The sequence below is a fragment of the Vicia villosa genome, linkage group LG2 (genome assembly GCF_029867415.1).
Source record: "Vicia villosa cultivar HV-30 ecotype Madison, WI linkage group LG2, Vvil1.0, whole genome shotgun sequence".
NCBI lineage: Eukaryota > Viridiplantae > Streptophyta > Magnoliopsida > Fabales > Fabaceae > Vicia > Vicia villosa.
This window is the reverse complement of record NC_081181.1, coordinates 170995556-171008019: the sequence shown is the minus strand read 5'-3', so window position 1 is coordinate 171008019 and position 12464 is coordinate 170995556. Positions and strand designations below refer to the sequence as shown.

Here is a 12464-nt window from a genome sequence, read left to right as displayed (position 1 = left end):
TGTGCATCAGGGTAAAGTATCGGTTCAGAAGCAGAATAATCTATGTGCTAAATCCACTAGAGACATATGTTATCGTTGTAATGGAAGAGGTCACAGATGAAATGTTGTCCAACAAGGAGAGTCGGTGTTGTTGTGGAAGAAAGGGAAGATGAATAGGAAAGAGAAGGACATGCCATTGAGAACGATGAATATGGAAGGGTTGAGTTTACAAAGGAAGAATCTGATGAGAAGGTAAATATTGTGTCGATAGAATTTTACTAGCATCCAAAGATGAAGTACACCACAATAATTTTTTTAAAACACATTGTTCTATCAAGTACAAAGTGTGTAATCTGATTGTGGATACTGGCAACATGGAGAATTTGGTGTCACGAAAATTGGTAGAAGAAGACATACAACATTGATTGGATAATCAAGGGCTCTCAAGTTTGAGTAATACTAGCTTATAGAGTTCCTATCTCCATTGAAAATTATTACAGATAAGAAGTACTTTGTGATGTTTTTGATATGGATGTTGGTCATATTTTACTTGGTTGACCTTGCCAGTTTGATAATGATATCACTTATTGAGGACGAGATAACGAGATGATGTTTATTTGGTGCGCACATAAAATTATTATTGCTCCTGTTTTTCACTTTGATAAAAATCCAGGAGAAAAAAGTATAGTTTCTTATTGATGATACGAAGTGAAAATGAGCTTGACGAGGTTGTTAAAAAAACCTGGATTTTTTTGTTAAGTGGCGAGTAAATGGTTGATGAGTGTTGTAAAGGAGGAAATAATAATTACATACGAAGTATTAGGGATCCTAGATGATTTCTAGGAATTGACCGCAGTTGAGCTACTAAACGATTTGCCTCGTATGCGATATAAACGCTGGAAAGTTAAATCTTTTAATATGGGAGACGATGTGATGGTGTTTCTGCGCAAGGAGAGGTTTCGAGTTGGTACTTATTGCAAACTGAAGCCATGCAAGTATGACTCATTTATAGTGATCCGAAAGATCAATAATAATGCTTATGTGATAATTCTCTGGGATTTCAAGAGTATATACAATACTTTTAATGTTACTGACATTCGTGAATATCAAGCAGATGAGGCTCTTTTTCAAGAAGAGAACTCGGGGTCGAGTTCTTTTGAGATTGATGTAAGAAGGCTTTTTTCAAGTTTGTTTCAGGCCCAAAAATAACATTTTAATATTTTTTGCATTTTGTATTTTATTTCAGTTTTGGATTAAAAGTCTATTAGGGTTTCTTTTACTTTTATTTTATTTAATTCTGTTTTGGATTAAAAGTCCACTATGATATCTTTACTTCTGTATTTAAACACTTTTGGCGTGAGTCAAATATCATCTCTTGATATAATAAAATTTAGTATTTTCTTTATCTAGTGGATTCCTGAGTTTATTTGTCAGGTTTTACACTTACAAACACGTGTTCTCATTATATGTTTAACGTTTACTAATCCTTAGTGTTTCTGATTGCGTCAAAGAAACACACCTCATTTTCCACATTTCACTTTCCTACATTTTTTTTATTTACAAATGGAACAATATCGACACCATAGCATGCATCATATGAAAATTGTGCACCTCTTTACTTTAAGAATCAAGTGTTCATTCATTCTTATATAATACTTATCGAAGAAGAAACATCATTCTTCTAAGAAAGGTGATGGACATAAATGGAAAGTAAAAAGCAAGTTCAAAAAATGAGGGATCAAAGTCAACAAAGAGCAAGGCTAATCAAGATGAATCTCCATCAAGCAATAATGATGTTCACCAAAATATGAAGGGAGAGAGGCAAACGAACAAGAATAAAAGTTAGTGCTACAATTATCAAAGGTATGGGAACTTTGTTGATAAGTTTAAAGGCAAATATGTTCTAAGAGGATTGGGCAACACAGATAATGAAACTCACATGAATCAGTGTCAAAGGAAAAAAAATAGCCAATGTCTTATTTATGGCAATACATTGACTATTCAAAATGCACAATAGAACATATAATTTATGTCAAAGGCTTAAATCAAGGAAAATTCGATATGATGTGCCAGCTTATGGATGATCTACACATAAATGGGAGTAATCATGTTTAGATTTTTAACTCTAAACTACATATGAACACTGAGTTTGACATGATAGATCTCAAATGATTAAGGTATTTTCTTGACCTCGAGTTTGCTGAAACAAAAAAGGAATGATGATTCATCGAAGGAAACACATACTTGATATCATAAAGAACTTCTACGTATTGAACCGCAATTCAACTCTCACGCCCACATAAGTCAATTATAAACTAAGGAATTATGAAGATGACAAAATAATGGAAAATACTATATATATATATATATATATATATATATATATATATATATATATATATATATATATATATATATATATATATATATATATATATATATATATATATATATATATAAGTAGATGGTAGGATGATTAAGGCATGCTTGCAATTTGAGACTTGATATATGATTGAGTGTATGGATGGTAAGAAACTGTACACATAACCCTAAATTTTCACATATGCAATTAATAAAAAGAATAATGAAATACCTTTCTAAAGCATAATTGATTTTTGTGTCTTGTTCTAAAAAATTGAAATTAAAATAAGTAAACTAATTGTTTATTGTGATTCAAATTGGTATGGTAAAATTATAAAAGAAAAGTTGAACGAGTTGTGTATTAAGACCTCCAATTTCGCAGTTTCCTAATAACCAAATGGTTATGAACTTATCATCATGTGAAACTAAATACATCTTAGCTGGAAATGCAACATATCAGGGTGTCCGAGTACAATCTTTGCTATGTGAAATGAAGATTGGCAAGGAAAATGAGGTGGAGCTCATGGTACACATGTTTACATTGACAATGAAACTCTTTTAAATTCTATAGTAAACACTAATAATTTTACATTTCTCTAAACAATTGATGATAGCACCCCTCTTATTTCACAAGTGCCCAAATCAACAATCCCAATATAAGGCCCAAACCCAATAACAACAACCCACAGGCCCAACAAAAAAACAAATAGAGTAGTATCAAACAAAACGCAAGGGTTTAACGACGAAACAGAAAAGAGAAGAGAGAGAGAGAGGAACGGAACTGAACTGAACTAAAATATTCTCTTCTTAAATCTGCTATGAAGTTCCTTCAATCTCTCTTAGGTACTTTTCTTCTTCTTCAATTTCAATTTCATTCATAATCACTTATTTCAGAATTTTAACTTCACTTTTTCATAATCACTTTTTTTCAGGTAAAACCCGTTTTGCAGTGCGTGATAGGTTACTGTGTCGGGTTTCGGGGTTCCGATTCTTCAATGCTTCCCCAGAAGAGTATTCCAAGAGGAACTACGCTAACAATGTCGCTGAATACAACACTGTTTTGGGTTCTCTCAATGCTCAAAGAAGGTTCCTCTTTCCCTTTTCATTTCTTTAACAAAAAAAAAACGTTTATAAGAATTAAAATTTGTTAATTTTGTTGTAAACGTATAAAATGTTAGTTAAATTAGTCATTTTTAGGATAATTTTAGGGACAAATATTATATTATCATATTCAAGGAAGAATTCAGAGAATTTTCATAGTTGAGGACAGAAAAATAGTCTAAAATATGTTCCCTGAAATTATAGTTGTCCATGAAAAAAATACATAGACATACTTGTTAATTAGTATGTCGGCTTCGACTATTCCTCAAACCTGTGAACTAGTTGCTAACGACAACATATACCCAAAGATTCATAGTGAACTTCGATAGGAGATTCTCTTGAAGACATCATGCTTTTATCTATTTGCCACCATTATGAATCGGGAATGGAACCAATGTTACAATTTCAAATCTGTTATTAGTTATTATATTTTGGTCTAAGAGGATGACCGGCCACAGAGGGACCGAGAAATAAACATTTATGGAGGGAATTGCCTCATTTTCTTGAACATAGGTTTGTATAATCATATTTGATGACCAATTAGATTTGTGTTTTTTTACAGGGATCGAATTGAGTGTTTACTTATTTATTTATTTTTTTCTGATTAATTTGAGACACCCCATTTTTTGATAAAATTTTTTAAATATAATTTTGGGTTTGTTGGATTATTTGATAGGGTTTTTTTGCTGAGGGATGTGTATGATGATATGATGCTTGATGGAGTGAAGCCAACCCGTGACACTTTTCATTCGCTTATGGTTGGAACCATGAGAGGCTCTAGAATGCATGATGCTTTCTTCTTCAAGGACCAAATGAAAATCACGGGTTTGGTTCCCGATGTATGTACAGTTTCTTTGTTTTCTTCATAAGTTTTTGCTTGTTCAACTTTTTGTTTAAAGTTATGCTGTTGATATGGGTTATTGCGTGAGTAATATTTGAAGTTTTGTGATGAAAAAGTGGATACTTTAACCTTGTTACGTGAAAATTTAAATTTCAGTTGGTTGCTGATATGTGAGTTGAAGTTTACATCTTTTTAACTAGCTATGCTGTTTTTTCCTTCTCACTGTTAAATAGAAATGGTTAAAATGATTGTACTCTAAATGTTTTTATGTTCAATGCAATTTCTTGATGGTGTATTTGGCGGTTAAGCCCTTTTTTCTTTGTCTATTTGTTGCAACAGCTGTTGAATATGGATAATCTTGAGTAATATGAATTATGTAGTTAAGGTTCTCTTTTTCTAGACAATCTACTTTTGTGTTTTGGTCAAAAAATGTGACTTCAATTGGCTGTAACTAGAGGCTGCACAAACTTTGTAGTTTAAACGTAGCAGCCTTAGTTGTATGTACGAGTATATGCATAAAAATGGGATTGCTGCGCATCGCTGCATCAATGGCTATTAGTTTTTAATTCCCGTATGAATTATATCCTACTTGAAGTAAAGAAGATCAGCGGAGTCATTGTTCAATTGTTTTTTTGTAACATGGCATAGTCCCATAGCACTTGTTGACAACATACTATCAACTCCCCCCTTAGATTTTTATTTTTGGAGATCAATGACTAGTCTCATATTGATGATGTAGGTTACTTTTTACAACTTTCTCATTTCAACATGTGGGAAATGCAAGAACTCTGATCAGGCTATTCAGGTACCGGTCACCTTCTACTTGTAGATAGGCTTTTTATATTCTACTGCATTAGAAGTGCTTATTGCTTCCTCGTCTTTAGATTTATATTGTTTTCACTTGTTGTCCTTTAAAATGAAGATTTTGGAGGAGATGAAATCCATGGAAGTAAAGCCAAATGTACAAACCTACATCTGCTTGTTACATGCTTGTGCAGCACAAGGGCGCGTAGACCGAGTGTATGTTATATTTCTTTTGGCAAAAATTGCTCCTTCACAAAGATTATTTCTTTTTTCGTGCCATCTTTTTTATATATTGCCAAATGCGTATCAGCATCATCAAATTTACTTTTATGTGTTTATCTTTTTCAAAAAAACATTTCATTCAAATTTTTGATCCAGGTATGCAATTGTCCGTGATATGACTGCAGCTGGTCTGGGATTAAACAAGTTCTGCTATGCTGGGCTTATAGTTGCACACAAGAACAAAACACCTTTTACTGATGATTTTGATGCAAAAGTAGTTTCCGTATCTATTTCTTGATTTGACATGTATTATTGTGTATTTTTCCATAAATCTTTGAACTTATTGTTCTGTGGAAAAAGGTTACCGAGTTCGTGGAGAGGTCGAAGATATGGTCTTCAGTAGAAACCGACAGTGCCAATGCTGAGAATGTGATGGTGGGTGTTACTGATGAGGAGTTATATAACTTACCAACGGCAGAATACATTAATAGGCGCGGAGGATTCGTGAACAGGCCATTTACAGCATATCATACTGCATTCAATGCTGCTGCAGACTTCAAGAATGTTAAGGTATGAAGCGCCGCGTCTCTATGAACTTTCATGCTATTTATAAATGGTTCTTGCGATGTCGTTATCTAGTAGTGACATTGCTGAATTTTAACGAACCACTATTGTTTTGGGATACACAATTTAGTATCAAGTGATGTCAAATACCGGTTATAGTAGAGCTATAGTACTGTAGTATAGAGGAATTTGAACAAAATACTATCTTCCACTGTTGACAACACTGAGTTCTTGCTTGCTTCAAAGTTCTTATTCTGCATTGCTTCTTTGGTGGCATGAAATCGTTCAACCACACCTTTGAGATATTGGATCAAATAATCAATGTACTAGTTAAAATGGGTCATGTGTGATATTTGAATATGGAAGTCTATTAGAGTTTAAATCTAATCAAGATATCCACTTTACTGGTTAATGTTGTACATTTCTTTTAAATATTCTTTACCTACTTCATTTTGGCTTATTCACTGCAAGGGCTTTTGGTGAGATTTTATTGCCTATTAAACCAGAATGTTACATGTCCGTCTTCCTTTTAATGGCAGATCTTCTAATGCTATATTTGTTTCCGCAGTGGAAAACTAATAAACGCACGTCTGAGCCAGAAGCTACCTTTTGGAGCTTCTTTAAATCACGGCAGGAGGACACCTAGAAGTGTTCTTCTATTATGATTACCCTCTATCCTGACTCCTGACCAGTGATAAGAGACTAAATGAACGATAGAAATAGTGATCTCAGATAGCAAACTACACATTTCTTCTATGTTTAGCCTTTATAGCATGCACGGTTGTTTTAGTTTGTTGAAGATAAAACAGAAGTTTTAGAAGTTAGACTTCCTCTTTTATTTAGGGCCAATGATTTAAAGCTCAATTTCAATTTCATCTTTTTTATTTTTTTGTATTTGTAGTAGGGGGAAAAAATAAAAAACAGAAATTTATTTTTATTTTTTATTTTTCTGGTTTCTGTTTTCTTTTCCAACCAGTTTAGCTTTGGATGAAGCCCAATTTAGCTTTTTTATTGAATTACATCCGTTCAAATTGTGTTTTTTTGTAAGAGCAGCTGTTGCCCCTTTATTTAATTTTGATCAGGTTTAAGTTTTAAGGCTTAAGCCCATTTTTGCAGATTGGTTTATATATTAAATGCATCATATGTAAATGGTGGTTAAACTTAAGTAGAGTCCAGATTGAAAAATTGTGCCTCTCATTCTTTTTTGGTTTTAAATTGACTTATAAAATTTCTATGGTTGATGTCTAATCTCGACAGTTGACGGATACACTTCTTGAAATGCTGAGCAAGGAGAAGAAAATTCCTGATATCTATATTGTCATGCAAGTAATTAGGTAATTAATTAGTGATTATTAATTTCTCTTGTTGTACTATTTAGGTCGCCTGTAAACATGCATTCTATCATACTATAGCTTTATGTTAGGATGTAAATGTAGATTAACGAATCGGGAATTTATGCTCTCTTTAAGTTAGACATTAATTACATCAATAACTAGTGCATTGATTAATTGCTTCTCTTTTGCTTTTATTTTCTGCATGTCATCATCTAGGTTTAACATCTCTTAATGTTAACAAATGGTATATGGTGTCATGCCAAAAATCTTTTATAGTTTATAGTGGATATTGTGGCAACTAGTTGAAAGAAGGCAACCATGTAGTTACAAAAGAAATGGAAAATTTAGTGGAAATACTTGCCAAAAGAAAATGAAAATACTTAGCTATATCAAGAATAATTGTCATACAATACGTTAGCAACACATTTTCTAACACACTTTTTAAAACAATCCTCTCTATTGGTTGCAATTCATGAGTTTAACAAAATTTATGGATGTTCCAAATATTTTAATGGGCCTTGGACTTTTTAGGGCTGGGTCAAAAAAGCCCTGTTGTAATATGGGCTTGAAAATTACTACTTGAGCCCGGTCCTAGATGGACTTCGGGCTATCCGACCCTAAACGGGCTTTTTATATAAAAAATTAAAATAAAACCCCATAATACATTTTTAAGTATTATATTATCTTTTATAAATAATATTTATAATATGGGCTTGAAAATTACTACTTGAGCCCGGTCCTAGATGGGCTTCGGGCTATTCACTCGAATATTTAACATAAGATAAATTAATAGAATACGAGGAAAGAGTGTTGATTATATTAATGTATAAGATTTAAAAGAGAAAGATTGAATAGAATAGAGATAAAATTTAGTGAGGAGGGAAAAATCAATGTGTTATTTTGGAGTAAGATAATATAAGTATTAATATAATTTTTTAAAATTTATAGCTATGCAGGCCTAACAGGCTACCCACGGTCCATACGGGCTAGCCCTAATGGGTAGCTGGTTTTTTAGGGTTGTGTTGAAAAAGTCCTAAAAAATATGGGCTCTAATTTTAAGGTTCAAGCCCTATGATTTTACGGGCCTGGCGGGCAAGTCCATATGGGCTAGCCCATTTTGACAGCTCTATTTGACTAATTGATTAGTGGACCAAATACAAATTACTAATAATAATAATAGTAAAAAATACATTATTTACAACACTCTCCCCGTTAGGTTGGTGAATGAATATCTATCATTTCTAGCTTAGAAACAATTATTTTAAAGTTATTGCTATTCAGCATTTTAGTTAGAAAATCTGCAAGGATGTCTTGGGAAGAGACATATGAAATGCTGATAAGACCACTATCTACTTTTTCTTTGATGAGGTGTCTGTCAACTTCAATATCCTTTGTCTTCAAGTCTTACAAGATTATTTTCAGCCATAGTAGTTCACATATCCTTTGTGCCATTGTCTTGAACCCTTCTTCAACACTAGATCCGGATAATTACTCTTTCAAGTCTCAAGTTTCCCACCCAAGAAAGTGCAATACCATGTAGTTGTTCTTCTATCCACAACTAACCTTGCATAGTTAGTACCAATATATGCTTTAAGACTTACACTTCTATTCCGTTCGAACAAAATTTCTCTACATGGAGTTCCTTTCAAATATTGCATGATTAAGAGTGCAACTTGTAAATGAATCTCCTTTGGTTGGCGTATGAAGTGGCTCACTAAGCTTACAACAAAAGCAACATCATGTCTTGTATGCGGTGAATATCTAAGTTTTTTGACTAACCTGGGATACATTTCCTTATCTACCACATTATCTTCTTCAGCGTTCCTCTACTTTACACTTGGATCAATTGGTGCACTTCTAAGTTGTCTTATCAGTCTCTTGCAGAAGATTACTTATGTATTTATATTGATATATAGAGTTTCCTTTCTTAGAGTTTGCCTCTTCAATTCTTAGAAAATACTTCAATTTTCCCAAGATCTTAATCTCAAATTCCTTGGCAGTGTTTGCCTAACAACTGATGTTTCTCCTTATATCATCTGTCACTATAATGTCATCCACATACACCAGTAACATTGTTACTCCCCCCCAAGTTTAGTGAATCTTGCAAACCATGCTTGGGTGATTGCTTTAGCCCATATAAAGCCTTTTTTAACACGGTGTTGGCGGTAGTATGTTCACAGTAGCTAGGGGGTACATTCATGTAGATCTCTTAAAGTTCTCCATGAAGGAAGACATTTTTCACATCAAATTTGTTTATGTTTCGATTGTAATTAGCTGCTAAAGATAATAAATATCACCCTGGCAATAACTATTTTTGCATCTAGAGCAAATGTGTCTTTGAATAATATACTCCATAAATTTGAGCGAGTACTTTGGGTACCAATCTTGCTTTGTACCTCTCAATAGATTCATCAACCTTGTATTTTGCATTGTATATCCACTTGCACCCTACTTGTTTTTTCCATTTGGTAGAGAAATCAATTTCCAAGAGTTGTTTTTTATCCAATGCCTCCACCTCAAAGTCCATAGCTTGTTTTCATTTCCCGCCAGACAACTCCTCAAATAGATAGGTAGATATTGTTAAAGTGTTTATTTAGGCTTGCGAGGAAGACTTTTTTATCAGGTAAGAACTGTTCAAAGCATAGGTAGTTGGATAGAGGGTAAAGTCTTTTTGATAAAGGCTCTAGTATCTTTCCTGAGGGCAACTGAAAGATGTAAGTCTTCATAGTGTAGCAGTCGTATTGAGCTGAGTTCTAGTTCCCTATGTAAGACTGGGTTTAATTCTGGTTCATGTGAATGAGAGAATTTTGAAATTGATTTTCTAGAACTTGAAGGGTCTAGGAAGTTACCTCATGTAAAGCCGGACTGGACTCTTGGATATGGGTAGATTCAGGGATGGAACCATAGAATGTAAACCAGTTTGAATTTTCGGGGTTGTTGCTAACAATAAACTATGAGCCGCTTGTAAAAGGAATACTTGTAACCATCAAACTGGGTCAACTTGGTTGTGTTGTGAAGTAAGGAAATATGTTTGCAGTTTGAACTTTTTAGGTCTAGACAAAATCCTCATTTCTTGCTGCTGTTTCAACTGTTTTTGTTGTCCATTATATACAAATTTCAGTTTTAAATCTCTATTACCAATTACCATTCTTATACAGGTGCTATTGTCATGCTGGAGAAATTGAACGCGGTCTTCAATATTTTGAGGAATTTATAAATTTAGGAAGGGGTAATGCTGCCGAACTTTTTGTGGTGAGTTTTCTCCAAGTTTCTAGTTCAATAAATACCAACTTCGTAGTTGAATGCTTGTATTTCTTCATATACCAGTAATGTGACTGAGGGCCTGGTTAGATTGACTTTTACTGACATACATTTGTAAGACTGTTTAAGAGAGCTTAAGGAAATAACTTATAGCTTATATGAAAATAAATTGACTTTATTTTATATTTTGTATACAAGTATCTTATACATCAGGATTTATATGATACACGCTTGCTTGTAAGCACTTAATTAAGATGTTTTTCCTCAGAGCCCAAGTATGTCTTTTTGGAAGTGGTGTAGCCCATATGTGTGTGTGAATTTTAAAATGCCGATTCCTCTCTGTTGGGCATGTTTAATTTGTGAAAGTACTCTTTTGTTTTCACTTTTAGTTACAAAATTGCCACATTGTTTATACTGCCGGCCTTGCGTACAAATATTTGAAAACTGAAAATAAAATAAAAACAAAGTCATAAATTTAAGGGTCCGTTTTCTTTGTGCAAATATTTATATTTTCATTTTTAAAAATGTGTTCATTTTAACTTGTTTATAAGATCCGAGACTAGAAAAATCATTATGACGGAGAGAAGATGAAATTCATGAAAATGATTCTTCATGTCATTTTCATTGTTTTCAAAAAATGCGCACAATTGTTCACTTCAAGGTTTTTTTATCTTGTTAGCAAACTGTATAAAATGCTTATTAATTAATGTTATACCAACCAACATGATTGCAGACACTTGCCGAAGGGGCAATGGTTGGTTACACTGAGAAAGGAATGCAAATTTCTCAAGATATACTGGTAAGTTAACTTAGACACTGAATAACTTTGTTAAGTTGAAATTAATTTGATATGTTTAAAGATTTAAATTTAAATCTGTAATTGTAGGTAAGGATGAATGAAAGAAACTTTTTCATGAATGCCAGAATGGGAAGTGAGCTCCTGCTCAGGGCAGCTGGTGAAAAGGTAAACATTCTCTTCCAATTATACCATCTTGCTATGTGCTTAATATGAGATGATTAACACATTTTGCTCACGAGTTAAATGTGTGTATTTTGTTGTTTTTAAATTCATAGACTGGAGGATATACAAATGCTAACTACATATGGGACTTGATGCGATCCCGTAATGTCTACCCTACGTTGCCTGCGGTGGAAGCATACTACCAGGGTTTGAAGGTGAGTTATTCACCTCAGCAATAGATTGATTAATATAGTGGACATCTACTGTCACATCATCTATTCTAGCTATCTAACAATTGGATTATACCCTTGATGCCAATGCTATGTGTGTTGAATTGCAGGATCGACAGATTCCTCAAGATGATCCAAGACTCGTATTGGTTACTCAAATGTATGACAACCTTCGCTCGAGATTTAGGGGAAGTGGGAATGTATAGAGATTTATGTTCTTTCTTTTTTTTGTTGTGAATTCTGTTAGCTGTTGATAGGTTTTTCTGTTTTGAAAAGAAAATCCATGAGTTACGAAGAATTTTTTAAACTTGATTCATGTATGAGTTGATCTTAAGAATTCATTAATTCACGCAGTCTTCATCAATCCTGTCTAAGGTGTAATCTCATTGAAATTGGTGCACTTGGTTTGATTTTTATCAACCAATGATTTATTGTTTTAAAATAAATGAATTTTCGAGATTAGCGATTTGAATAGAATTATGGAACTGGATATATATTTTGTCCTCTTACAAAAATTGGATTGAAGGAGAGGTACAAAAATGATTGATTATCATACACAAGTTTCAAGTGACCGATTTCACAAAAAATGAAGTTCCAACCATAAATGTTTCAACAATACGAGCTCACACGCGGCATGGTCATGGCTCGATACTTAGTGTTTGTACTTAATTGAGCAACAACATTTTTCTTTTTTTCTCTTCTATGAAATCAAATTTCCACAAAGGAAAATAAAATAACATAGTGTAGATCGTCTATTACTTGCATCTCTATTCCAAATAGCATTTAAATATCCAATGATATCAGTG

The 12464-nt window shown here is 33.2% G+C and overlaps 1 protein-coding gene across 1 annotated transcript; it reads left to right on the top strand.

Moving 5' to 3' along the window:
• Window positions 1-3056: 3056 nt before the first annotated feature.
• LOC131652957 (pentatricopeptide repeat-containing protein At4g35850, mitochondrial-like) lies at window positions 3057-12108 on the top strand. The gene is made up of 13 exons (XM_058922954.1): window positions 3057-3183; window positions 3273-3426; window positions 4118-4280; window positions 5022-5087; window positions 5205-5302; window positions 5465-5582; window positions 5669-5878; window positions 7130-7206; window positions 10365-10458; window positions 11201-11266; window positions 11354-11431; window positions 11542-11643; window positions 11769-12108. Exons 1-13 carry the CDS (start codon window positions 3159-3161, stop codon window positions 11862-11864), a joined length of 1347 nt encoding a protein of 448 aa, XP_058778937.1. The 5' UTR covers window positions 3057-3158; the 3' UTR covers window positions 11865-12108.
• The last annotated feature ends 356 nt before the right edge of the window (window positions 12109-12464 follow it).